Source organism: Lissotriton helveticus, chromosome 5_1, assembly GCF_964261635.1.
Source record: "Lissotriton helveticus chromosome 5_1, aLisHel1.1, whole genome shotgun sequence".
Lineage (NCBI taxonomy): Eukaryota > Metazoa > Chordata > Amphibia > Caudata > Salamandridae > Lissotriton > Lissotriton helveticus.
The window spans coordinates 1,931,231,530-1,931,258,821 of record NC_136065.1 but is presented as its reverse complement, the minus strand read 5'-3'; the positions used below and the strand labels follow the sequence as shown (position 1 = coordinate 1,931,258,821).

The 27,292-nt window shown below is 44.2% G+C and overlaps 1 protein-coding gene across 3 annotated transcripts in view; it reads right to left on the bottom strand.

Moving 5' to 3' along the window:
• Nucleotides 1–12,546: 12,546 nt before the first annotated feature.
• The window catches only part of TTLL6 (tubulin tyrosine ligase like 6), a 533,521-nt gene continuing 518,775 nt past the window's right edge, over nt 12,547–27,292 (bottom strand). For all 3 annotated transcript variants that reach the window (XM_078641428.1, XM_078641430.1, XM_078641429.1), the window contains 3 exons: nt 21,633–22,035; nt 14,212–14,401; nt 12,547–13,015 (listed from right to left, as the gene is read on the bottom strand). In XM_078641428.1, coding sequence (XP_078497554.1) covers nt 13,009–13,015; nt 14,212–14,401; nt 21,633–22,035 — 600 coding nt within the window. In that variant the 3' untranslated portion in view covers nt 12,547–13,008. The remainder of the gene's footprint in view (nt 13,016–14,211; nt 14,402–21,632; nt 22,036–27,292) is intronic.

Here is a 27,292-nt window from a genome sequence, read left to right as displayed (position 1 = left end):
CATTTGTCTCGAAATAAAAATGCTTCCAAACGTTTCCCCTGCTGAGGCCTTTGTCTTCCTTTTGGAGGAGAGTCGTGGATATTACCCAGCGCGATTTCCAGTGTCGCGCTAAAAAGGTCCCCGCATTACTAAGAGGCTTTGGACACGCTGGTTGCCGCTTCGGTGGATTTTTTGAACTCTTGGTTACAGGAACAACCAAAGCCCACCGCTTAACCTTGGAGAAGATGGGGCGGTGTTGATGTCATTGCCATCACGCTGGGCGAGGTGACATTGTAACCTAGCCCCCGCCATATGGACTCCTGTGGCTCGGCGGTTGATGCGGTTGGGGACACGAGGAGGCATTCAGTTTCGTGGACTACTGGACATTTGAGTTCTGTGCAGCACTGATCCACCCCGCGCATTACCTTCCAGCCATGATTGATGCATGCTGGGACCTGTAGGCGCTGTTCATGAAGCGTCTACTAGGAGGCAAAGGCGATTGGTACTTACCTTAAGGGGCGGAGCAGACCGTCACGAGGCAGGATGGGGCAGGACATATACCTGGGATACACACCTGCTTCTTGACAGACACACCCACGGCGCTGAAGAAGGCAGAAGACGCCGAAATGCATTCGCCACAGCGGGTGTTACGAACTTCTTTGCCATTTGTCTCGAAAAAAAAATGCTTCCAAACGTTTCCCCTGCTGAGGCCTTTGTCTTCCTTTTGGAGGAGAGTCGTGTATATATATATATATATATATATTTATTTAAAAGTGTACCCCTTGGCAGTGTGTTTCTTGGAATAAAGACACAGCACTGCCAAGGGACGCACTTAAAAAAAAAATATATATATTAAAAAAAAAGCCATCAAATAACCCACACGGGTAATACTGAACTATTTTTCAATTTTTACATGTGTTCACGGCACCCACTTGGGGAATAACATCTGTGGAACTACGAGGTCCAGGAAGCTTTTGGCACGCCTATAAGGGCGGGACCTGGCTGCTTTATCAGGAGGTCCACATGAGCCGAGACTTTTGTAAGCCAGTGATCAAGGGCGGAGATGCCGCCCGAAACGCGTTTGGCATTCACTTTCATTTGAGGAAGGAGCGGACTCTCTAAACTTACCTGCAACAATAAATGGATTTAAACTCCTTGTGTGTGGCGATTCCATAGGGTCAAACTCGTTGAATTGTTGTATAGCGGCTGGCCCAGCCGCGGAAACGCCCCGCCTTTCGATTGAGCGGGCCTCCAGCACCGGAAAATTCCGAAGCTGCAGCGGACATGGAGTCCTGAGTTGTGTGGGCCAGCATTGTTTGCAGAATTACAGTCTCCAGCCATCAAATAACCCACCCGGGTAATACTGAACTATTTTTCAATTTTTACATTTGTTCACGGCACCCCCTTGGGGAATAACATCTTTGGAACTACGAGGTCCAGGAAGCTTTTGGCACGCCTATAAGGGCGGGACCTGGCAGCTTTATCAGGAGGTCCACATGAGCCGAGACTTTTGTAAGCCAGTGATCAAGGGCGGAGATGCCGCCCGAAACGTGTTTGGCATTCACTTTCATTTGAGGAAGGAGCTGACTCTCTAAACTTACCTGCAACAATAAATGGATTTAAACTCCTTGCGTGTGGCGATTCCATAGGGGCAAATTCGTTGAATTGTGATACATATATATATATATATGAAAAAAAATTTATTTTACAAACTGCTCCTCTTGGCAGTGTCTTTCAAGGAATTAAGTCGCAGCCTGGGTATCCCCAGTCTGTTTTATAACCCTTGTGGTGTACCTGCTTCCTTTAAGTATGTTTTAAAAGAGAAATTTCTTGATTCATGCCGACCACTGGGAATGTGCCAGGAAGCTAGGAAGGACCCTGCATAACACTAGCCTATTGATAGACTCATACCCTTGGGTTTCAACTAGCTTTCATAGGTATTTATTAACACATCTGAGATTTAACATTGTGCACTTTATGGTGGCTTTTTGCACTCCGATTTAATATCATGTATTTTATCATTGTGTTTTTGTGATGATCAATCCCTTCAATCGACATTGCACTTTTTGTTTTTCTGTAAAAATTATTTTTCTCATAGATGAAGCTTCCAACTGCCTATCCTGAAAGATGCAAATCTTAGGCAGTGTAAGGAAGCCATGGCCTATATAGAATTGTTACCATCGGTGTACATGTACTGGGCTGTGGCAAATATTTTATAGTGGGCTATTCATTTAAGAAATGTTGTCTTATCATGCTAGGACATTATTTATTGTTATCCAGTTGTTTATATGCACTTCATGACTGTCAATGAATTTGTTTTTATCTGGTTTTATTGTTCTTTTATGGTTGATATACACAACCGAATGAAGCTAGCTGAGTCGTGTCAGTAGTTCATTCCATATATGAGTTGCCCATTCAATTCTTGTCTCCCAGGAGGGGGTGCCTAAAATTAGTTGACAAAGGTGGGACTGCTCCCAAGGAATAATTGAATTTCCAGACTGGCAAATAAAAATAATTTATTGATAAAAATCATATACCCGAGATAGTCAGAAAGAGTACAAAAAGTGATGGAGCACCTAGAAAGAGAAAAATAGTGGAACTAAAGTGCATAGTTCAAGATCAGTTCATAAAGAAATTACAAATGTCAACAGGTCTACGGGTTTCAGCTCAGTATCAGTGTTTCACAAGCACGTTAAAGATACGTTCAGAAACCAGGCACTCCAGTTTAATTTCCTTGCTGCACAACTGAGCAATTATCCACACTGTAAATGAAAAGGAAGATGGTTCCATGATGCAGTACCATGTAAGCTTTTACACTGGATGTCTGTACATCTGGAGTCATTACATCAATCGCTGTTTCTTCGCATATTCGGCAAGTGGTTTTAAAACATTTATTGTATACATACATGGTAAAACCTGCCATGTAAAATACTATGTACTAAAGTAACGTCCAAAAACTGGTCTGTGCATTCCGTGTATGCAAAAGCAGATTCATATCCTGATGTGGCTGGTGGTGCTTTGCTAAAGTCACAGAGTCATTGTTAAGGGGTAGTGATCTCAACTCTGTGCCATTGCTGACACTGGGACAGCCAGTCCATTTGGCACTCATGAGCTTGCTGCTGGTTGGCTAGACTGAAGAAGACACGTCTTGGGTGATTCTGCTGCCCTTCTTTGAAGAATGTATTTTTGCTTGGTCTTAGATGAAATTCTATTCTCCTGCCAGAAAAAGAAAGGTGTGTGTTGCCACTGGGTTATCCAAAGGAGAAGCAAGCCAATTGGCCGATTGCCAAGCACCTCAACTATCTGAAATGGCAAACTGTTCCTTCCGGCCCCTGAATTGACTGACGGAGATGCAAGAATTCAGCCATGCTCATTTCAGACACTAACCTGCATACACTGCTCATTGACCCTGGTAATTGACCGGAGAGCAGCTCCGGCCAACACCCTGAGGCGGCTGTGACTCACCTGCCAGGTGGGACAAGTCTGATGGAAAATACACGCATCTCCACAGGATTCTTATAGCCTAGTCAGCCCGATGTCTTTGCAAGAGTTTCTCATTCCTTCTTCCCAGTCCTGCTCTTAATGGATTATAAACTCAACCCATGATTGCTTGAAAATGCAAGCTTTCCAGCTGCAGGAAATGTAGCTCCCTGAAAACCCAGGAGTACTGCAGAAGAGAGCTATCAGCACAGGTCATTCTTAGTTCTGCATGAAACTATATGTAGATGAGGTTGCCCATACCCACACACAACTATCATAGGAACACATTGCTAATGTTCATTCACACTGTCGTCGGGTCACCCACATGGACGGGATACAATATGGCGTCAGCTTGCAAGGATCTCAGCTAGGAAAAAAGAATGCTCTGGACAGTATGCCTACTACTTCACACTTCTGGGTAGAAATTACAAGCCTTTTTTCGATCCTATGTGGAATACTGAAACAGTTTCTATGTAGAGCCCTCCCAAAAATAGCTGCAGGGAATTGAAAATTACGCTACACTACTCTTCATAAACCTCAGTAAACATGACTGTACTCCGTCCACTGCGACATCCTGCCATTGGATCCCTCTGCACCAGTCATACTTAAGACCCTCTCCTCCTGTTCCAAGACAATCAACCAATCTGCAGGGCTGGAGATCCTCCACAAAGCTGTTCAGTACTACTACTACTCAGAACTAGGATACCCAGAGCTGCCCATTATGGCAGGTACCTCTGAAGTCAGCGGAGAGAATAAGAATCAGAAACCAGTGCTATGAACAGGGAAACCCGCTACAAGTGTGCCTCGATAGATCTCCCTCATCACAAGGCACTGGGCTGCAACAAATAATGTAGTGGGACCACTACTGCTATGCTTGCCACAAGGTGTCTTATTCACATTCCTCTTACCCGGTTCAGTCTGAGTAGAGCCTGGAATTAGATGGAAATGCCAAGGGGACATCTCATGTTATTTCAAATTATTTGATTCTCTCGTGCCATTTTGTGCTCAATGCAAACACAAGGAGATGATGGACGGAACGCTGAATCTTTTCAGACACTCACCCCCAGTCACAGATCTGGGTTGAATCCATCATCGTTATTTAGCTCACTTTGCCACCCCAGTTCAGACACAGCTATATGCAAATCAGTCTTGACCCTGTGCCTCATGGGAACAGTCCAGCCGAAATGCCAAACCATGTCTTCCCGGGACCAGAAACAAGCATCCTGGGACCGGTTTCGGGCTAACAGTCCTCATCAGACAGGCTAGCTTGAATCCAGTGGCAAAGTAAGCAAGGGACAAGACGTGGGTCCTGTGCTCTCCATGCCACTGGAGTCAAGCTATCCTGGCTGATGAGGGGTGAAACCCCGAAACCGGTCCTTGGATGCTTGGTTCCAGTCCTGGGAGGAACTGGCCTGGCAGTTCGGGCTGGACTGTTCCCATTGGGCACAGGGGTCAAGACTGATTTGCTTATGGCTGGGTTCAAACTGGAATGGCATGGTGAGCAAAATAACAATGGATTTAGGCCCAGATCTCTGTACTGGGGTGAATGTATAACATTGTTCTGCATTCTGCCCATCAATTGTTGTTTTTGCATTATGTGCACAATGGCACTCATATCTGACCCTGCCAGCAATAATACAGCTCTGTGGTGTCATGTATGTAAAATTTACAAACAGGCTCACTCTTTTATCCCTCTTGAACACCTTGCTTTCTTTTATGAATGCATGCACCAACCCAACTCTTCTGGACACAAAGTGATAGTAGGGGCCTGAGTGGGCTATCATGCACTCACATAAATCCCTTTTGGCAGGGTATTTCAGTTTAAGATATGTATCCACTTCTTAATATTGTCATGTTAATCATCATCTCCCACGACTGTAAGCAATGAAGCAGTCAGACTTCCAAAACAAATGGAATGACTTCACAAATCGGTAGATGTTAGAGATGTGGCGCATTGGCTAATTTACTGACTTTGGTACTTGGAGACCCGAATTTGATTCCCAGCTTCAGCACTAGAGAAAAAACACCAAGTGATTCTGGACAAATAATGTTTTGTCTCATCTAGTAAAATACATGAGATTTAAATAACAAGGGTAGGTGGTGTGCTACCAAGCACTATTCCACCTACCCAGCACATCTCATCCTGCTTTCTGTAATCTGGACTACATCAGACCCTAGACACCATGCTGTTCCAGCACCTCTGATCTGAAATGCCCCAGCTGCATAAAATGCGCTCTGCAACAAAAAAAAACATTGATCACTTGAGCTACATCTACACCATAAAATCAAAAACCTAACAGGTGAAATTCTTGTTCCCGTATCAACGGTTATTTATACAAATATACATTTTGAGAATCCTCTAGTCCTTTCCAGACTGGTTTGTGTTGTGGAAATGTACAGATTCACTGTCAGGGTGTCGTAAAGGTCTAGAACAAGAAGACTGAGGTGCTTCTATGCCGACAGAAACATATGGAAAACATCAATATTAAACAATATTCCTTAATGCGTGCTTTTCTAAAAATACTGCAAGCAATTCACTGCGTAACTAACAAACAGATTATTTAACAATATACATCAAGAGAGCTTTGGGTCTGCTCCTTTCAACTGCTGTCTTTCTTTGACCAACTTGTTTTTGCCTTTGGCTTGAGATTTTCTAAAAATCGTGTCTAGCTCAGCCCAGTGAGGTGTTCAACTCTCACCTAATGCTATTCACTGTTTAGATGTATCCTTCCACCTGCACTCAAGTCCCTGCATTGTTCTGCATTAGGAACTACTTTACAACTATAGCCCTGTTTCTCCACTCCTGCAAGATCACTCCCACATATCTGGCTCTAATGTACTGACCTACTGGGTTTGCCAATGCATGTTAAATGTGGTGGCGATAACTCAAGCATTAACGCGCCCTGTGGGAAACAATGGCTATTAACTACCCTCCTCCAATAATGCACTAGAGACGCAGGAGACAGCACATTAAGAACTGATGTGTAATTTACAGCAGTTACTGAGCAGCAGCTAAGGGCAATAAGGCTATTAGCAATCCAGAGTTGGTAGCTGTGCCTCACCGTAGGTCAACAACTAAATGTGGATGCAATACACAGTGCGAACAAAAAGTGGCGTCTCTTCTGGGCTGGCTCCACCCATTGCTTCGCCGAGGAGAGAACGCATGACTGAATGACAGAGCAAGAGACAAAGAAATCAAAATGGCATCTTGCTACTTTTTCTGTAATCAATGAATCAATCAATCATGCCATTTGTATAGCGCACTACTCACCCGGGAGGGTCTCAAGGCGCATGGGGGGAGGGGTATGCTACTGCTCGAACAGCCAGGTCTTGAGTTGTTTCCTGAAGGCGAGATGGTCCTGGGTCAGCTGAAGGTGGATGGGGAGGGAGTTCCAAGTCTTGGCAGCCAGGTAAGAGAATGATCTTCCTCCGGCGGTGGCTCTTCGGATGCGTGGTACGGCTGCGAGGGCGAGGCTGGTGGACCGTAGCTGTACGTTTGACCTTCCTAATTTTGTATATAATCCCAACTCATTGGCCCAAGACACTGGGAGAGAGGTGATTACAAACGCTCCAGGTACATTCTGGTGTTGCGACTTCGATATGTACAATCGCTGGTGGTAATTTGTAGTGGCTTGACCTGCCTCGCGCTGCCTGAGCGCGAGGCGTACATTCAGCGTCTCGCGCTGCCCGCTATGACGTGGGGGTTAATGACAGTTTGAGATAACGTGCATTGTTGATGGCCACAGGCAAGAGAGTCGTGCCCGTGGGAGTTCGTGAATAAAGACTTGCTGTTCTACACATCTGACTCCGTCCAGTCATTACACAGGAAAGTGGCGACGAGGACGACTCCCACAGAACCCACAGAAGACTACGGCGAAAGGTACCTGATTAATCGTGGAATCGGACGCTCTGCGCATTCCTCACGTAATGATCGGTACCGATCCACTGCCACAGCCTTACACGGAAAAGCGAGCGTCTGTTTCCCGATGTTGGAGCATGTCTCCTGGTAATCGGTTCGGACAAGCCTGAGGTGAGGAAACTTGTGACGCCCTGCGGTAGGCGCGCAGACTTTGCTGTTTGTCCCTCCCTTTCTGCCTTCTGACACACGATCTTCCCCGCCCAGCTCTTAAAGAGGCAGCCTCGTTTATGTCACTTTCAGTGCAAATTGTCTGCTGCGCAAGGCTTATCATCGAATATTGCTGGGGCTTGGATAAAAAAAAATTGGACTGGTGTGTTTTTGGCAGTGTCTACAACTGTGAAGATTAACCCATTAAGACACATAGGGTTATTTACTCTGCACTTGGCAAATAGGACATGACGTGGGCACGATCTTGAAGAAAAAGAGGAAGAAACATATAATTCTTCTCGTAGTCTCTCTTGTTGGAGTAATAGAGGCTGTTTCAAACGTTGTGGCTCATCAAGAATACTGGCTTTGATGTAATTCCGTACTGACTCTTGGGATTGCTACTGTTAACCACTAATAAGTAGGAACAATAAATATATATATATTTCCTCATTCTCACCTTTGAAGAAAACTTTATATGATGCAGTCTATTCTTCCTCCACCTCCTTTCCTGGACACACCTGGTGAACCTCCTGTGCCTTGGAGAAAGTGGTTCGATGCGTTTGAAAATTACCTGGGTGCAATAGGAGCACATAGGTTCAGGGCAGAAAGGAAAAAGTTTTTACTACTTCATTCTCTGGGGTTTGAAGGAAGAGAAACCCTTAAACATTTACCTGATGTAGTGGGTGAGGGAGAAGAAGATACGGATGAATACAAAGACACAGTGAAGAAATTAAAAGTCAGATTTGATAAGCAACCCAGTGTGGTGGTGTCTAGGCATAAATTCTTCAAAAGAGTGCAGAAAACCGAAGAAGACGTAGACACATACATTACTGCTTTGAGGAAGTTGGTGGCAGAATGTGAATTTGAAAATTTCAGTGAACAATTGATTCGTGACCAGTTCATAGGAAAATGTCTGGACAAAACCATAAGACAAAAGCTCTTATCCTTGGAAAATCCCTCCCTTGATGAATCTATTCGCATAGCGAAAAGTATTGAAACTTCACAATCTTCAATCAAGGAACTGGAAAGTAAAAGTGTTGAAGTGGTTACCCCTGTCCGTTTTAAAAAGTATGAGAAGAAAAAAGATTATCAGCCAAGTAATTTTTTCAAAAGGACTGATATCTGTTACAGATGTGGATATCCCTCCCATGTGAAAAGTGGTAGACCGTGTCCTGCGAGAAATGCATCCTGTCGCAAATGTGGAAAATTGGGACATTTTGACAAAGTATGCCAAAGTCAAAAATATAAAAAAGAACAGGTAGCATGTGCCATGGATGCAAGTGGTAGTGACAGCGACGACACTCTTTGTGAACTCAAGGACATGGTTGTAGTTGTCAGCGAAGGGAACATAAGAAGTGGTAATCCTGATGACTGTATTGATCCCTATGCCATCATTGGAGTAGGCGAAGAAAGTTTGAGACTGCTTGTAGACTCTGGTGCAAGGATCACAATGATCAGTGAATCTTTGTTCAGGAAAAAATGGGGTAACAGACCTCTGCAACCGCCTGACCGTGAACCTGTATCCTATGAAGGGAGAAGTATAGAACTGATGGGGTACTTTGAGGACATCTTGATTTTCAAGAACAGACACATTTATGGAAAAGTATACGTCGCTGTCAATGGATTAGACATATTGGGATGGTTCCACTAAGGTTTGTTCAGTATGATGCTGTGCCCTGGAGCAAAGGAACAGATTCTGGTTGTTCGGGACCAAACACATGTTGAGGAACTACTCAATAAATATCCTAGAGTGTTTTCAGGCGAATTGGGAAAAATCAAAGGATTCAAACACAAGATCAAGATAAAGAGTGACGCGGAACCAGTAAAACACAAAATAAGGAGTATTCCTTTCAGCATCAGAGAAGACTTGGAAAAAGAACTTTTGTCCATGCAAAAAAGAGGGGTTATTGAACCCATAGAATCGTCTGATTGGTCCTCAGCTTTGGTCGTGGCAAGGAAGAAAAATAATGATCTCAGAATCTGCATTGATTTGCGCAATCTAAACAAGGTCATTTGGGTGGATTCGCATCCTCTACCGAATATATCAGAAATGCTGGGTGTAGTCGAAGGTGCCAAGGTCTTCACCAAATTAGATCTGGCCTCGGCATATCACCAAATTGAACTGGACAAGGATTCACGCCATTTCACTGCGTTCAACTCTCCTGCAGGTTTGTTCCAATTTTGTCGAATGCCTTTTGGGTTGGCCTCAGCAGCCTCTGTCTTTCAGAGAGTTATGGTCAATTTACTGAAGGGGATAAAGAACGTGGCCATATTCCAAGATGACATTCTGCTGTTCGCAAAAGACCAACAAGAACACGACATAGTGCTGAACAAGATCTTGTCTATATTCCAGGAACATGGGGTGGTCCTAAAAAGGGACAAGTGTGAATTCTCTAAAGACAAGATGGATTATCTGGGTCACACAATCTCAAGTGAAGGAGTCACGCCCAAACCGAGTTTGGTTCAAGCCATTGTTGATGCCTCCGCTCCCAAAGACAAAGCAGGAGTTAAATCACTGTTAGGTCTCACAGAATTTTATGCCCGCTTTATTCAAGACTATGCTACAAAGATTCGCCCCATTTCCAAGCTGCTCCAAGACAGAAGTGAATTTGTGTGGGATGATGAATGCAAAACCGCCTTCGAATGGATCAAGGAGCAACTTAGCACTGTCAAGGCCTTGAAGCCATTTGTACAAGGGGTCCAGTGTACCTTGACTGTTGATGCTAGCAGTTATGGACTGGGCGCTGTTTTGACACAGATTGTTGACCAAAAGGAACACACTGTAGGATTTGCATCCAGAGTACTAAGAGAAGCAGAGACTCACTATTCTGTCATTGAGAAGGAGCTTCTAGCGTGTTGGTGGGGCATTGAAAAATTTAAAAATTATTTGTGGGGACAAAAATGTATTCTTCAAACGGACCACAAACCATTGGTTGCGATTTTAGGATGTACCAACAGCCGCGGGGCCACTCCCCGCATCGCACGCCTAGCTTCCAAACTCTTACAATTCAACTTTGATATTGTACATATTGCTGGGGGAAAAAATGTAAGAGCGGATGCACTGTCACGTTTACCGGTTAACACCAGTCAGGACATACAAGGTATTGATGAATGTTGTTTTGATGATAAGGAGGATTATATTATAGCAAGTGTTGAACTAAATAACGTTTGTACTATTGATCAGCAAAAATGGAGGGAGGCGTTGGCTGGTGATGAAGTTTCCAAAAAAGTGATGCAATATATTTCCCAAGGGTGGCCCAGGGAAAGGAATGTGGATGTTAATTTACAACCCTATGTCAAGGTGTGTGATGAACTTTCGATTGAGGATGGTCTAGTTTTCAGGTTAGAAAAACTTGTTCCACCGGTGGACATCAGATCCACTCTTCTGACCAAAGCACATGATGGGCACCTAGGTGCCACATTAACCAAGCGTAGAGTAAGAGAGTACTTTTGGTGGCCCAAAATGGATAGAGATATTGAGGAAATGGTGCAAGAGTGCACTGTTTGTTCGTCTAGTGACAAAAGTCTTCACACTAGTAGTCCCCCTCTTACACCCATTCCCCTCCCAGGTGGACCGTGGGAGAAACTTGGCATAGATGTTCTAGGACCCTTTCACAGTCTACCCCAACAATGCAGATTCGCAATTGTCATGGTGGACTATTACACTAAATGGCCCGAGGCCAAGTTTGTCTCTAAGGTCGATTCCCAAGAAATCATCGACTTCTTAAGGGAAACATTTATGAGAGAAGGGTTCCCCCAATCTATAATATCAGACAACGGAGTACAATTTGTATCATCTGAAGTGGAAGGGTTTCTTAGAGAATCTGCCATTACTCATCACCGAAGTTCTCTCTATCATCCTCAAACTAACGGCTTGGTAGAGAGACTTAATAGAGTCATAGGTGATTGTGTTAAGTGGGCTCTTGCCCACCCCAAAGTGTCAGGACAATGTTGTGGTTTTATAGAACCACTCCTCATTCTTCCACTGGTGTGTCCCCCTTCGAACTACTGAGAGGTAGGAAACCATGCACCGAGTTTAGACCGGCTTGGATGTCTAAATGGAATAAATCCAATTCTACTCCCCAAGAAATGGATGAGAAAGTGAGGTCCAAGTCTGCTGAGGTCCAGGTCAAACAAAAAGAGTACTTTGATGAAAGGAAGCGTGTTAAGATCAGAGAATTTGCGGTGGGAGACAGGATCAGAATTAAGAAACCAGGTTTTGTAAGAAAAGGAGAAGCTAAGTATGGGGAAATTGTGGTGGTGGATAAAGTGTGTGGAAATGCGGTTCGAGTCAATGGAAAAGACTGGTGGAATAGTAACAAGGTGGTGAAAGTCAAAAATGTGCTCAATGACGTCAAGTGTCCCATGTTGAAAAGTGAGGTCTCTCATAGGATCTCTCAAGGTAAACTTGATGTCCAGAGTTCTCCTCCCAGCCACGCCGCTGTCAGGAGGAGTACCAGAACAGTTAATATTCCTGTTAGGTACCGCCAATGATTTTCTGTGTTTCTTTATGCCACTGTTGTGTTTCTCCTGCACATGCTTTCTTTTTCTCTTTCTCTCACTCTCTCTCTCTCTCTCTCGTTCGTTCTTTCTTTCTTCCTTCCTTTTTCTCTTGCTCTCTCCTTCGCTGCTTTCTCTATTTCTCTGTTCTCTAAGAAAAGGAGATATGTAGTGGCTTGACCTGCCTCGCGCTGCCTGAGCGCGAAGCGTACATTCAGCGTCTCGCGCTGCCCGCTATGACGTGGGGGTTAATGACAGTTTGAGATAACGTGCGTTGTTGATAGCCACAGGCAAGAGAGTCGTGCCCGTGGGAGTTCGTGAATAAAGACTTGCTGTTCTACACATCTGACTCCGTCCAGTCATTACATAATTGTTCATGAGTGTGTGGTTAGCAATGTTATGTGGATCACCACTATTGAAGTCATTTCTCACTATCAATGTTATGACACAGCATGCAGCAGAGCTCACTCAATGCATATGATGAAAACTTGCAAAAATAGGCAACTATAAAGAGATGTTTATGGGCTTTTGTTGGCCTCTTATCATTCATAAAAATATATTTGCATACAGCGTGTCACATAATGGAAAGTATCATATAGATGCTATTGTTACTCAAAGCAACAGCACTATTTTACTGCTCGTGCACAGTTGACAGTCTGAGTAGGCTCAATCTGTGATCAAATCTATGGTCTGTAGGTTACACAGAGGTCTCTGAAGTCAGTCCTTACAAGCTTTCGTAGCAGCCTTCGCCAAAAAGAAAAACAATACAGTTTGGGCCTCTTTTTAGCCTATTTATTTAAATGCTTTTGCTGACTGGTTGTGAAAGTAGCTCCATGATAATGGTAAAAAGTGCAGTTGTTACATTCAGTGTCAAGGGTTGGAAAACTGCAGCAGATCTGAAGAGCTGGATCCTGGGAGAAGGTGACACATGGGAAGGATTTGAGGAGTCACCGAGGTCTGTCATGATTAGGCACAACACGGAGTCATAACCTGCATAGAAAGAAAATAAGGAGTTATCATTGCATGTCTTCATGGTTAACACTCAGACCCAACACCTTGTGAGTCACAATGCCTTGCACCATTGACCAGCTGCATGAGAGCTGGAGATGACCTGCTGCAAGAGAGCTGGAGGTCAGATGACCGTAGGGCAGTATGAACGAGCTGCACCAGCTAATAAAGCCGCTCTTCTAAAATTAGTTTTTCATGAAACCTTCTGGCAATGTACTGCTTTTCCAAAATGTCTGTAGGACAGAAGTGGAGGATGAAGTGCATCCTTACTGATTTTGCAGGATAAACACCTTTTCGCCCGAAGTTTCAGGAAGGTGGCAGGGACAATGTTTAATTTCTCAACTGGCTGCTCATCATCTTACATAGGGGTCTTCAACCTGGGGGCAGGCCACCCTGGGGGGAGGGGGCCTCAAGTGATCCCAAGAGAGGCACCAGGCTTTGGCCAAAAGAATTATTATGCTGATGACAGTGCTTTGTTTTCAGGTGAAGAAAATGAGCGGCAGTAAGCTGCTCTGTAATGGGTCATCACTAACATCTTTTGTCATTTATATCCTGGCTGGGTGAAGGTGTCAAAAGGGGAGGGACTCTAAATATTCTTCAAAACTCCCACTCCCTATTTCTAATAATGACACTGTGAATACTTTTACAAGTTAGTAAGGCTAGCCTAACCAGAATAGTATATTTGCCAATCATATATTTGATTGCATTTTTTTTAAATGGTAACAGAAATTAACTTCAATATTTAAACAAGTCTAGCCATATTTAAACATTGTCAGTTTATTCAAATAATTCTGAAAAGTTTTGAGGGTAGGGGCTGATGATGTGTAAATTTGTTTTACTGGGGGAGTGGCATTGAAAAGATTTAAGACCACTGATCTGACCGAACTCCCCCCAAATTCCAGAGCAGCCTACTATTTAGAGGTCAAGTTTAGTTTCCTGAATATTTGAAACTGAAACGATGTAGAAAAAAAAGTAACATTTCTTATTAACTAAAGACATCTGTGAATTTTACAGTATGCAAGTATGCATGAAGGTAATATTTTGTGGAAGAATTGGGGAATTTAAAGAAAGCTTTGATTTTATTTTGGCACTAAATGCATAAACTAGCTTCATATATAAAACAGACATTCTAGGCCTCATAAGCACGTGTAAGCACTATCCAAAGCTGATTCCAATACCTGCCCCTCACTGTGTCTCCTGTGTGTGGAGCCTTTCTTGTGTGCACGGCGAGACCTGGTCGCTGGAACAATGGCGCTGGTCTGGAGACCACTAGCAGGTTCGATGTGTTGGGCATAACCAGGTGCGACTCTGCGAGTTCTCCCTTCTGCCGATCTCCTTGGCCAAGTCTCCTGAGGTGCACAGCACTCTCTGCAAATACAGAAAAGAAATAAACATGCAAAATATTTCACTACTTCTTTTTAATTACAAATATTATTTGCTACTGTTGCTAAGAGAAATGGGGTACTGAGGACAGCTTCCCCAAGATTTATGACCTACCAAGTTGCCACTGGGCAGCTGATCGGATCTCTAACCTGCCTAACCTGCAGGACGGAGATCTTGAGGACAATGATTATAAATTAAAATAATGTGAATTAGGGAATAACATGAGATAACAGAGTGCAAAGGGAGTTGCCTAAATATTTTATGTGCCTTGTGCCTCTATGCACACCACTCACAAGAGCACCATTTAGTTTATAAGAGTTAGTTGCCATTCATTCCCTTACTTTAAGATCTTGCAGCCTGGTCCAAGCCTTTTTAGGTCACAGTTGTAGACAGCATACGCACTGTCTCGAAGATACATGCTGTATCTACTTTGTGGGCTTCAGCCGGTCCATAAGGCTTCCATTTGCTGGTTTCATCGTCACTCTCCTTTTCTTTCTCCCCATTTGTCCATGGCATGCATTTGCCATGCCTCTTTCAGTGTTAATCCCTCCCCAAGAGCAGGGACCAAGTATACAATCTCTCAACTATCCCTCGTTTTATGACCATTTTAGGAACGTCTTTTTTTTTGGTTTACAAGCCGTCCTCAGGAGCGATTGTTTTTTCATTTGCTCTAATTTGTTTTCTTAGCCCATCCCACTTTTCATTTGCTCTGTCCCTCATTGGCTGCCACGCACTAGCGTCCTCCGCCGCTGCCCCACGTGGCTGCACTGCCATGAAGTCATGTGGGATTAAGGGAAGAAAATGGCGGCGGGAAAAGCCATCGAGTGGGAGGAGGAGAAGTGCCCCAGCCTGATAGCTGCAGAGCGCAAGGCTTTGGCCAGCAGGGACAAGTGGGCCCATGATTACCATAGCTGGCAGGTGGTGCTCTGGCAGCTGTCTCAACCAATGCACAACCATTGTTTGCTCCTTCCACAGGGGCTCTGTACCCGGGGCTCCATGTGCTGCAGCCAGCTGTAACAGCATCTGTTATACACCCATCTCTCCTGTGAAGAGAGTAGCCCTCACCCTTTACAGTTAAGGGCGTTGCCTATTCAGTGGCGGCTCCTCCACTAAGAAGGAGGAGCGTTGCCTCACTGCTATTTGAGCAGTGCAAAAATGAAAATGTTAATAAGCTGTTATTATCATTTTATTTTTTCTGCAAGGGATTGGAGGCAGGTCGGGGCAGGGCTGAGCACAGTGAGGAGTGGTGTTTGCACTCCCAAAGTGTGCATGATTTTGTGGACGGCCCACTTAGCATGTTCTCCACCTGGCTGTGTTGCACAGCCCGGTGGAGAACATGCCCAGGCTCCCAGGCACTACCTGAGCAGCAAAACAGGTCACTCAGGCCAATCACGATGCTGTTCATGCAGAGTCATGATTGGCTGGAGAGGCTGGGAGCCTGGGTGCTTCTGGTGCTGCACAGTGAAGGCAGAGAAGAGTTACGTTTTTTTAATCCAATCCCCCTGCCCTACCACCCCCATTGCGAAGCAGCCGCCACTGTCCCCACTGTATGTGGAACTCAACCTCTGCCTGTCTCTGTTGTGCTTTTTGGGGAAGGTATGCGCTCCCTGATGTATGTGGCATGCGTTACTCTTTCAATTAGCCTATATGCCTCCCACTGCATGGATAGGTGCCTGCATTGTATCCCTCTTGTTTGCACATTCTTCCTCTTACATATGAGAGCTTTCCTCATGCACATGTGGGTGCTCATAGTCTTCTCCGTTCATATTCATATGCGCATTGCTTTACTCCCCAGGTGTGCTGCATTTAGTAGTGCTCTCTAATGCGGTCAATACGCTTTCTCTACTGTGGTTGATCCAGGTTTCTCCTCATTGTGTTTTTTTCACATGGACATGCTGGCCTTTTCAGTAACCATGGTGTATCTGCCCTGTGCTTATATGCTTTCTTCCGCGTTGTGCTTCACAGTTCCAATTTTTGTAATTTCTTTGTTCTAACATACCTTTTATTCCATTATAGTTGATCTTCCTTCCACTTACGCTTCCAGAGTTAAAGCAAAAAACAGCACTCATCCATTCGGCATGCAAATTTCTTTAAATTATTGTAACATGTTTGCCAGCCTTTATCCGCAACATGCATGCTAATTGGTTAATTCACTGCCGCAATGCCCCTGTTGTAGTGTCTGTAAATAGGCACTCCCATTGCTGAGACCGATTGACTATGCCAAAGCTTGTTTATTCTGTTGCTAATTTTGTCCCCAACTCCTGCTGGAGGCAGTTCATAAATGTGCCACTACACTTGTGACAAACGTTCTTATATTACACTCTTCATCTACTGTATTTTTACCCATGAGATATTTCTGTTTTTCACTTCTCTTCCAGATAAAAGAGATCTATAAACTTGCATCCCTTTGCCAAAGATTCCTGGGACAGACTGGACTAGGCTGGTCATTGTTTTTTAGACTTTTTCCAACCCCTCCATATCCTTTTGTTCTTCCTAATATGCCAAGTGCAATTTCACCATTGATTTATACGTAGCAAGCCTGGACTGTCCGTAATGGGCATCAGACGTTTCCTGGGACACTGGAAAGGGGGGGGGGGGGGACGAGGGGGCAGAGGGTGGGTGGTTATTTTCTTGGGTGCCTGTTTGGTTACTGGAGACCCGTTTATTCCCGATCGGGGGGGGGGGGGAGATGGTGTCACTGTGTTTTCAAATTAGCTTGGGTTTAAAAGCACCCGCTGCAGAGTTCCTTAGATATCAGGTAGCTTTCAGGCAACAATAAAAATATCAAGATAACTGGTGATTACTGTTGCTGCTGGAGCAGGATCAGAGTTTTGTGTAGTGAGTATTTTGATTCATCTAAAGTAGCATAGAGGATTAACATTCCTGCTGCAAAGAACATGTACCATGCAGATCACAGAACTGTATGTTATGTGGAAAGCTCAGTGGGTTACTACTTTCGTCATAGAGATCCTTTGGTTAGTTGCAGTTCATACGTTACATTTGTAATATAGCACAGCACGCTATGAACTGCCATCAAAGAGCTGCATTCAAACTGCATGCCACGTGTTAGAATTTTTTTTTTCCCCCAGTCTTTCATTATACTAATGTTGCTAAAAATGGGTTTCTTTGGGTAGAATTAAGTTATTAGTAGAAAAGCCAACCCTAACCACTACTGTGTTACCTTATGAATCCTGAGTTTGCGCTTCTCCAGACTAAGCACTTTAAAAAAAATGCCTACCAGTATGGATTGCATTTGAATCCTACACCTTGCAATCACCTTTGTTTTATGTAACATTTTCCATACACAGATTTACAAACGTATGATTCATTGTCCCTGTATGTGTGTGTGATGTAAAGTGCTCTGTCCTCCTACACTGGTACGAGAGGGGCTATAAAACAGATTAAATACATCTAAGAGGGGGGCTATGGAGAGATGAAGTACAGTGCCATTATTGTAAAACAATCAGTGTCAGGGCCCTCGTCAGGATTCCCCTGCAGCTTGCACCACCTATTGCCCTAGCCATAGCTGCCATTAACAGTGCCATCCATCACAACTAACCATGCCACTCCTACAAGTGTGATGATTTAGACTTTTGATATACATTAAAAAATACTAATACCTGCTACCAAAGCAATTCTTATAGCTTTGGGTGGCAGATTTTAGTCATTTTAATGTATATTGAATTATTAAGTACATGTTGTAATCATCACAAAATTAGGCAAAGAGCGCCCATTGGCGCCCGTGTGGTAGGCTGTCATAAGGGCCAGTGTTGACAATAAAGTTCCGGTGCTGAGAACTGGGAACAACCAGCTCAAATTAAGCCCAGATGAAGGGTACCGTTGGAGAGTGATAGTGAGGGAAACTGTGGGGGAGGTGGGTAATTGGGGGGAGGGGCACCCACAAATATTGTCGCACTTGAATCCACTACCGCTAAAGCAGCTCTACTGTGCAGCTTATTGGGGTGGAGGATGCAAACATCCCTCTAAATGGTCTTTCACTGTGATCTCATCTTCATTGCTATGCTTAACAGTGAATATGTGCACTTTTGTTATATTTAAATTCATGTTTCCTGCCTGATAACTTAGGGCCTCATTACAATATCGCTTTCCGACCGACTCAGTGGCGGAATGGTTTCCAACCGAATCAGATTCAGGGAGTCCCACTGACCGATTATGATGCTTCCGAACACCATTCGGTCGGACTGCCATTGACTTCAATGGGAGCCTGTGCTCTGACCAACAACACAGGCTCCCATTGAAAAATGGGTTGGTTGCCGAAAACCCTGCACATTGTGGCAGGCACCCCATGGTTCCTGCTACACTGTTTATGGTTGGAAAGAGGGGACCCATGGGTACCCCCACGAGCCCTGACCGTATGCTTTCGGGTGAAGGGGGGCCTGCTACGGGCCCCCAAAGTCGGTTTCCGACAACCAATCCGTGTCAGACAAACCGAGTCGGAACGGCCTTCCGAATCAGTCATTGTAATGCGTCGGTCAGAAACAAGGTCCATAGAGCCGTAAGAGTTGGCTCTGACTGACTCGAATACCAGTCGAAACTGAGTCCGAAGGACTGAACGGTTACCTAACATCGTAATCAGTCAGTCGGAAAGGTTTCAAAGTCGGTCGGAAACGTGGGTTCCATAACGGATTCGGACAAACCAAATGTTGTTTGGAGCCTTTCCGACCGTCATCGTAATGAGACCCTAAATTGTTTGTGTTTTCAGCAGAAATGTCTGAGGCTATGACTGGGTATCCAGATGCACCGCAAACTCATTGTTTACTACATTTTAAAAGCGAATACAATTGAATATATAATGAAAAATGTGTTGTAGAATGCACCATTTTTTCCCTATATTTACCTCGGGAACCCCCCCCCCCCGTCCCCCATCTCCCAAACCCCACTTGTAGTTGTCATGTTCACTCGCTATGCATCGTACGGTGGCTGGTCTGATACAATTTTCCAGGTCTGCTTTGGGTTCTCAGTCCAGCCCTAATGCTTAGGTAATTCTGCTTTCTTTTTCTGGGTATATTTTTTGTTCCAAAAAATCAATTGGGGAAGTGTAGAGGAGATGATAGAATCACCCTCCTGAGCTAGACTTGTAAACAGTGGGATTCTATCAATGTGAGTGGTGACTAATTTTATGTGATTTTGTATAATTCTCTAAACTCGTGAATACACTGCAATGTGAAAATTAGGCCTCTCTGCGGGTGGCAGAATGAGGGCACTGTGTGTTTTTAAAATACCCCTCACACACTATGAATCCCATAGTGTCATTCTCCCATCATTGGGGTCTTCCCGTCCCTCTACGGGGCGGGGCGTGCTTCGACCTACGAGTGACGCGGGAGCACTTATATTTTTTTTACAATAGGCTATGTGATGTGATGAGGATAGTGATATGTGTTAGGGAGTGTAGGGACCTATTTGCGTGAATGATAGTGTAAAAAGGGTTAAAAATTCCCTGGCTAGTCGAAAAAATTAACTTTAATGGTTTCGCAAGCTGGGAACATTAAAAAGGGGGTTAGTTGACTGGTTAGTGACCGCATGCCTAAGTAGATCTACGGAGCTGCTGAAGGGTATGGAATAAAGCCAGATTAGGCATGCGGTCACTAACCAATCAACTAATCACCCTAATACGCAGGCTCATGAGGCCCTATCACCATGCTTCAAATAGACCATACTAGGTCACTTTTCATGATAATGCCTCATTAAGGGTCAACTCAAGCCCCGAGGCTAAACCTAGCAGCCGATTTTTGCTGTTAAGTTTTAGGACCATAGGCATTTAACATTTAGTTTAGAATTGAGTATTTTTGTAGGGATCAACAGAGGTCCTGATGAGTAGGCAGGAGGGGTCTGCCTATGAAACATGTCATGTCGACAAAGTAGACCACACTTGTAATTCTACTTACTAACCCCCTTTTTAATGTTCCCAGCTTGCGAAACCATTAAAGTTAATTTTTTGGACTAGCCAGGGTATTTTTAACCCTTTTTACACTATCATTCACGCAAATAGGTCCCTACACTCCCTAACACATATCACTATCCTCATCACATCACATAGCCTATTGTCAAAAAAATATAAGTGCTCCCGCGTCACTCGTAGGTCGAAGCACGCCCCGCCCCGTAGAGGGACGGGAAGACCCCAATGATGGGAGAATGACACTATGGGATTCATAGTGTGTGAGGGGTATTTTAAAAACACACAGTGCCCTCATTCTGCCACCCGCAGAGAGGCCTAATTTTCACATTGCAGTGTATTCACGAGTTTAGAGAATTATACAAAATCACATAAAATTAGTCAACACTCACATTGATAGAATCCCATTGTTTACAAGTATATTTTTTGTTCAGCATCCTAAGTCCCTGACTCTCTGCAATTCATTCACATTAGGTGATACCAATGGAGAGCTACACAAAGGAACAGAGTCAGTATTCCTACCCAGATGAGGCAGTACATGTGGACCAAGAGATATACAATTCAGAATTCAGGAGACCAGGGGATGAGCGTACAAGATAAGAGCCATATAAATCGAAGCAAGCTTATTATATTATGCCATTTTCAACATTTACAGAATTCAGCAGTCAAACTGATGACCAAAAGTGTACATCATAACTGTACGTCCATTGTTCAAGTGCAACTGCATTGGCTGCCAGTGCAGGGGTGGGTCTATGTTGGGGAAGTCTGTACACATCACAAGGCCTAGAAGTGTATGACCCCTTATTTTCTGACAGCCATGTGGCAGCAATACTGTAATATGCATAGCTTTTTGTTCATAAGGATATGTTTGTCTTCATTCCTATTTCTTCCATTAAGGACAGGAATATAAGTATTCAGGTATAGGCCATTAAACTCTGGACCTTGCTACCTCTCCCCCTTTGCCTACAGGTGGACAATCTGAACTCTTCAAAGAAGCTGAAATTGTGGCTGTTCTTGGCCTCATCTGCCCCCACTGACTTAGGACCTTATTTAGAGTTTGGCGGACAGGGTACTGAGCCCAAAACGTGGCGGATGTTCCATCTGCTATAGTCAAAGGCACATGTATTACGGTGTACCAGAAATCAGCCACATTTGTAACTCCCTATCCGTCAAATTCCAAATAAGGCCCTAAGGACAAGCAATGATGTTGTATTTCGGAGACCTTAAATAATAGAAAGATTGCGTGTCAATCCTAGTTTATGACTGTGCAGTACAACTCCCAGGTCCCACCAATACACTCACGTGCTCGATGCCGATGTTGCAGTTTTCGGCTCTGCTCTTTGTGAACGATGGGAAGCTCCGCCGTGGGCCCAAGTCTCTGCTTCCGGAGAAGTTCACAGTCCTCAAGTGACCTCTCTCTGCTGCCAGGCTCTATTGTCTTCCAGACCTGCGGAGGAACATTCTCCAAGGGTGGAGGTGACTCCTGGGTCAGTAATGAAGGAACTGGACTGCCCCCTTCCCAAAGCAGGGGGACTTGGTCTTGTGGCAACCTGCTGCCGGCAATGATCTGAGGTGCTGAGTTGGGACCTTTGGAGACATCCATGGAGGCTATGGCCCGCTTCAGCGCCAGTTGTACAGGACAAGATGGTGACAGAAAAAGGTTCCAGTCTTCGTGAGTGATCGAGAAATCAGTTCTTTTTATGAGCTGCAGAGCAGAAAGAAAATTATAACTCATTACTCTGGGCAATGCATCGCACAAGCAAACACATGCCGTTATTTTCAATTTAGAAAGACTTAGCTTTGCCTTTAAAATTCGGTGGTTTATGTGCTAGTAGCACGAGAACAGTTCATGAATATTCCAGTAATTAGCCCACATCAGACACATCAGGACTCAACACTTGATAGAGTCCCTAATTATCTATTTAAATTCCCTAATCATAATATGTCCAGCAATCTTTCCTGAAAAGCAGATAACATTTTAAAATACAGATACAGTGAGATATGTATTCAATTCTCAGCCGTAAAAGGGAAATGTTCAGGATAAGAGGGGATTGTATTTTTAGAAGATGTTTTCTGCTTTTTCTGATGTGATATTGCTGCGGTGCAGCAGTTTTTAAAATAGCTAATGTGATTATGGTACATTGGTGAGAATAAGTGACAGAAAGAGGAATGTCCTAAGACCCGCCATCTTCGAAGAATGAAAAATCAAGCCCACATCCTGTTATATCAGACGCACAAGACATTTAGATCTCCATAGATCTGGAAGTATTTACTCTTAAAGCAGCAAACAACAGGTTTTATACATGACAACGAGTTCTGGTATGCTGTAGCTGTTTTGCTGGAAGACACATGATAGCGCATCTCTCCCGTGAAGTATTAAAGAAAGACCTTGCTGCAGAGTTTCTCTTGGATTGCTCAGAGCGTGCATGAAAGGTAGTCGCACATGGTTCATTGGTATGTAGTTCAGTGCTTTGTTGGGATGTGTGTGCTTACAGATTTGAGTTTTCGAACAGAATGTAAAATAAGCATCTCTGAATTTGATAATAGCAACTTGTACAACGCACCAAATGACAATCAATTTACGCAGCGCTCTGTATAAAGATTATAATTCAGAGCATATAAAAAACACTGGAAACAGCTCTCGTTTAATTTCAATTATTTAAGGAATTTTGTAATGCACACTGCATGCAACAAATTGCAACCTAGTAGCCCTGAGAGTATAAAATAAGGGATAAGGTTTTCAATACATATATATTATATGCACAAAAATTCTACAACTTGCTATCCTTTCTCCATGGTAAAAATCAGCACAATAGGCTTGGGATATTTAATATTTATTCAATTTCCCACCAACAGTGCATTCACAACAGGGACAGTAAATGCGTTTCGGTGTTTGCCTTTTACAGGACCATAGATTCCTGTCGTCTACATTGTCCATTTTAAAGTGACCTTAACCTAAGTCCATCATCACTGTTCCTTTAAAAATAACTAGACTGCATGCTTTTTAGGTCGAGGCTACCGTCCCACAGCGAGCCGAAGATTTAATGAGTTCAACAGTGGTGCTATAACACGCCTCTCTCTTCCATTGGCTAGCTTCGTAAATGGAGGCTAGCCATTGGAAGAGATGTGTGTCAATTACTATTTTCCCCTCCTTGATGCGATCCGTGGGCGTTTCTGCCTCTTTTTTTAAGTCCCGCCCCCCACACCCTCCCTCTCGCCGAGGTCCCATACTCTTTTCCCCGGCTTGATGCGATTTGGGCGTTTCTGTCTCTCTTTTTTTAAAGTCCCGCCCCCCACACCCTCCCTCCTCTCGCCGAGGTCCCAGTCTATTCCTCCTGTAATGTACCTTTTGCTACCTCTTGTTTTAATTTCATTTCGCGGCCGCGCAGCTTTTCTGTTACTGGCCGCACGGCAAATGCTTGTTTCTTTACTTTTAAATATTTGCTCACTTATTGGGCCTTCGCGTATATTGTTTATTATAAACAAATGTTTTCTGAGTCGCTGTACATTCAACAGAGGACCGTGGAATTCAAACGCACAATCGACTCCTGAGATGTTACTATATCGGCATCTGGTCCATTTCTCTCGCCTGTTTGATGTGTTCAATTCATATAAGCACAATGTGCACTTTGGTACCAGAGAAGGACCATTTTGAATATCACGCATTCCTTCAGATCTCCACTTATTTTTCGGGATTAGTAGCTGGATGTTGATCGAACGTGAAACACGTGCTATTTACCAGCGTGATGAGATGGGTGTTTCTCGGATTTTCTGAATGTTGGTAAAACATTTGCCTACTTAAGGCAGAATCAAAGGACAGATGTGCGGATTCTGTTCTTAAATGTTAATAGCTCTTACATATTGCGCTTTTTCCATCGCTTAGACTTTTTTGCAACACGATGTATTCCAATTTACTAGTTAATACACAATCTTAGAACGCTGGCTTCATTTCTTGAGCACTACGGTTTCCTGGGAAGGCTCTCCTTGTCTTCTGTTTTCGAGTTAGACTCTTGCTGATAACATTGTCAGGGACTGTGCCGGGTTAGGTTCCATTGCTGTCTTTTCAGCATTGAGAGGACAGGTTGCCTAGACTTCACACAGCGATACTTTATTTGGGAAAGAGGAGCCATTATTGTGCCCTGCGGGTTACTGCAGAGTACCCATGGGCCTCTTTATGCTCACGCCGTTTATAAATCATGGTACCTGTGGGATTAGGGGTGCAGTGGTGTACTGTTCTCTGGGTGCAGGAGGAGGGGTGTTGATCTGCTTGGCTCGAAACATTTGCATATCTATGAGGCGCTCCACGGTGGCTGTGGGCTCAGTGCATACAGTTTGGATGGTGAGAACGTTTTCACTCCTCACCATATTTTTGCATAGACTTCGTGGGATTAACTGTGGATTACGCCCTCGCTGCCGTGTTCCTATATATTCAGCAGCAGAGCCTCTTGCTTGTTTACATATATCGAACCAACATATACATGCTTTAAGAAATACGTACCAGGATTCCCTACATGTCTGTCTGACAACCCTGTTTCTAAATGAAGGATCTTGCCACGTATAGGAATAAGTAACTGAGTTAGGATTTGTCAGGGCAGACTTGTTTTTTTCACGATAATGTTAGGAAAAGTTAATAGCATCACTTACTCCTCCATATGTGTTTTTCATGACCGTTTTATGCCATTCGCTTATAAGCTTAACTTTCTCAGATGACTTACTTTTAACAAGAGATCTAATGTACCGTTTGCCGCTTTAAGGGTCAAATAATGTTCCAATAAAAATTTCACCACGGAAATTGAGACCATTACATATTGCTAATTGATGAGGAAGGACACGTTTGCATTGGCTGCCACATTCAGGCGATATAGTTATTATTGCGCCACTAATCTGTCTGCTGTGCATATACTTTAATATTTTTAGGCATTCAATATAGCTCATTCGACGAAGAACTCTGCTTCCCCACTAGCGAACGAAATGCTGTGCTGCCCAGTTCATGGTGGTACAGCAGTCATGTCGAAGATCTGGCTTCAGGGCCTTGTTGGAGCGCTTGCCATTAGATGCTCCGATGTTGGTGAACGCTATGCTTGTAAATGGGAGTAAATAGTGGCAGGTGTTTTAAAAGGAAAGATGTTCGTCTGCATATTGCATGAAAGCGATGGGATGTAAAAAATACTCTGAGCCCCAAACACATTATTGATGGGTGATTTTGTTTTGCTCGTAAACTTGCACGGCCCTCCTGACTGTACTAAACCACCGTCATACATAGTGGCATATCCAGCTGGCATGCAATCATCTTCCAGTCTGGTGTGCCAGCACTCTTCAACCTACCGCATTGTGTAGGTGGGTTGTGCTCGCTATGAGTAAGTCATTTCCTGATTAGAGATTTGTATTCCATGTTCTTAGAGCAGTAACTTAATTTTATGCCAGGGCTTCCTTATGCGTCGATATTTATGTTTATACTGGAGTTTCCCATTTACACCTGTGTGCATCTAACATGTAGAAGTGACTTTGCATTTTGAAGTAAGTTAGCCTAAGGTATAAAGGGATTTCCCTTTCCAGGGCAGTATTAGTGTTATTGCGGTGTGTGTGAGAGAACATGGAGCTTTGTTCAGCTTCATAGATGGAAGTAAGTGACCAGAAAGGCGAAGCAATACAGGGTACTGGAGCAGATATAGATATGTTGGAATTCTGTGGGATGGATCATGCATTTCCTGACTATGTTTTGAACAAGCTGGTACTTGTTGGCTGTTAAGGATAGTAATTACACCAGGCTCTGCTGCTTTAATTTTTGTTGTCATTATCTTTAATTTTGATCAATATGTCTGTCTTTCTCCCTTTAATGTCATTTATTCTTACCACTCATGAGAATTCCTCCACTTTCTTATCAACTTGCACAATAGTATACTTGATCTCCACCTTTTGACCCTTTCCCAGTCATCTATTTATTTGCCATTCCCATTTGCTTCCATTGCCAGCTTCGTTACTTCTCCGGCATCTGTCTGTGCCTTCTGCTATTACATCTTTTCCCTACCTCTCCTAATCTAAAATCCTCCATTGAAAGCCTTTTTAGGTCGAGCGTAGAGCTGCGCATGCGTAGCATGCGCTGTCTATCTCAGGACCTATAGCTGTTACTTTCGGGGGAATCTGAGACAGCGTTCGGCCACGAGCCTCTGCTGTCTCAGATTCCTCCTCGTGAGCGCGCCTTTGCTGCTGGCTGCTTGCGCGCTGTTTCGCTTGCTTTCGCGTGCATACAGACAAACAGACAAACGGGCAGACAGACACTCGCCTACACACCACATCCCCCCCCACCCCCACCAACCAGTCATCGTGCTATTTTAACACACACACACACGCATACATACACACGCACGTGCGCACACACACACACACACGCGCACACAACCCCCTCACACCGCACTCACCAGGTTCTTCTTGCGTGTCCCTCGGCAGCCAGCGGGTCATTCCGGTTAACAGGCGGGGGCTGCGGGGCTCTCCACGAGCACGGGAGCCCCGCTAGCTAACACGGAAATCCTCCGGCGGGCACAGGAGCGCCTGCTTCCTGTTTTTGTCCGGCCCTGCCCCCGTCCCAACAAAGGTTGCCTGGCTTCCTGTTGAAGCCGGGCTGCGGCGGTGAGTTTGCTTGTTTAAAATTATATTTGCATGCGGTCGTGCTTCACCCGCGATGTTTCCCTGCACCAGAACAAACATCAAACTGCACCAGTATTTACCAGAGGCTTTTTAAAAATTATATTTGCATGCGGTCGTGCTTCACCCGTGATGTTTCCCTATCGCAACATACACTGGCCTGTTCCAAAAAACACAATTATTGGCTTGTCCAAGCTCTGCAGGAACTTTTGAGAGGCAAGCAGCGGGTGGCTGGACTATAGAGCTGAGTGTTGTAACTTTATTTTAAAATGGTGGCTCTGCGCCCGTCGCTGCTTCTGTCCTCCCACACAAATACAGTG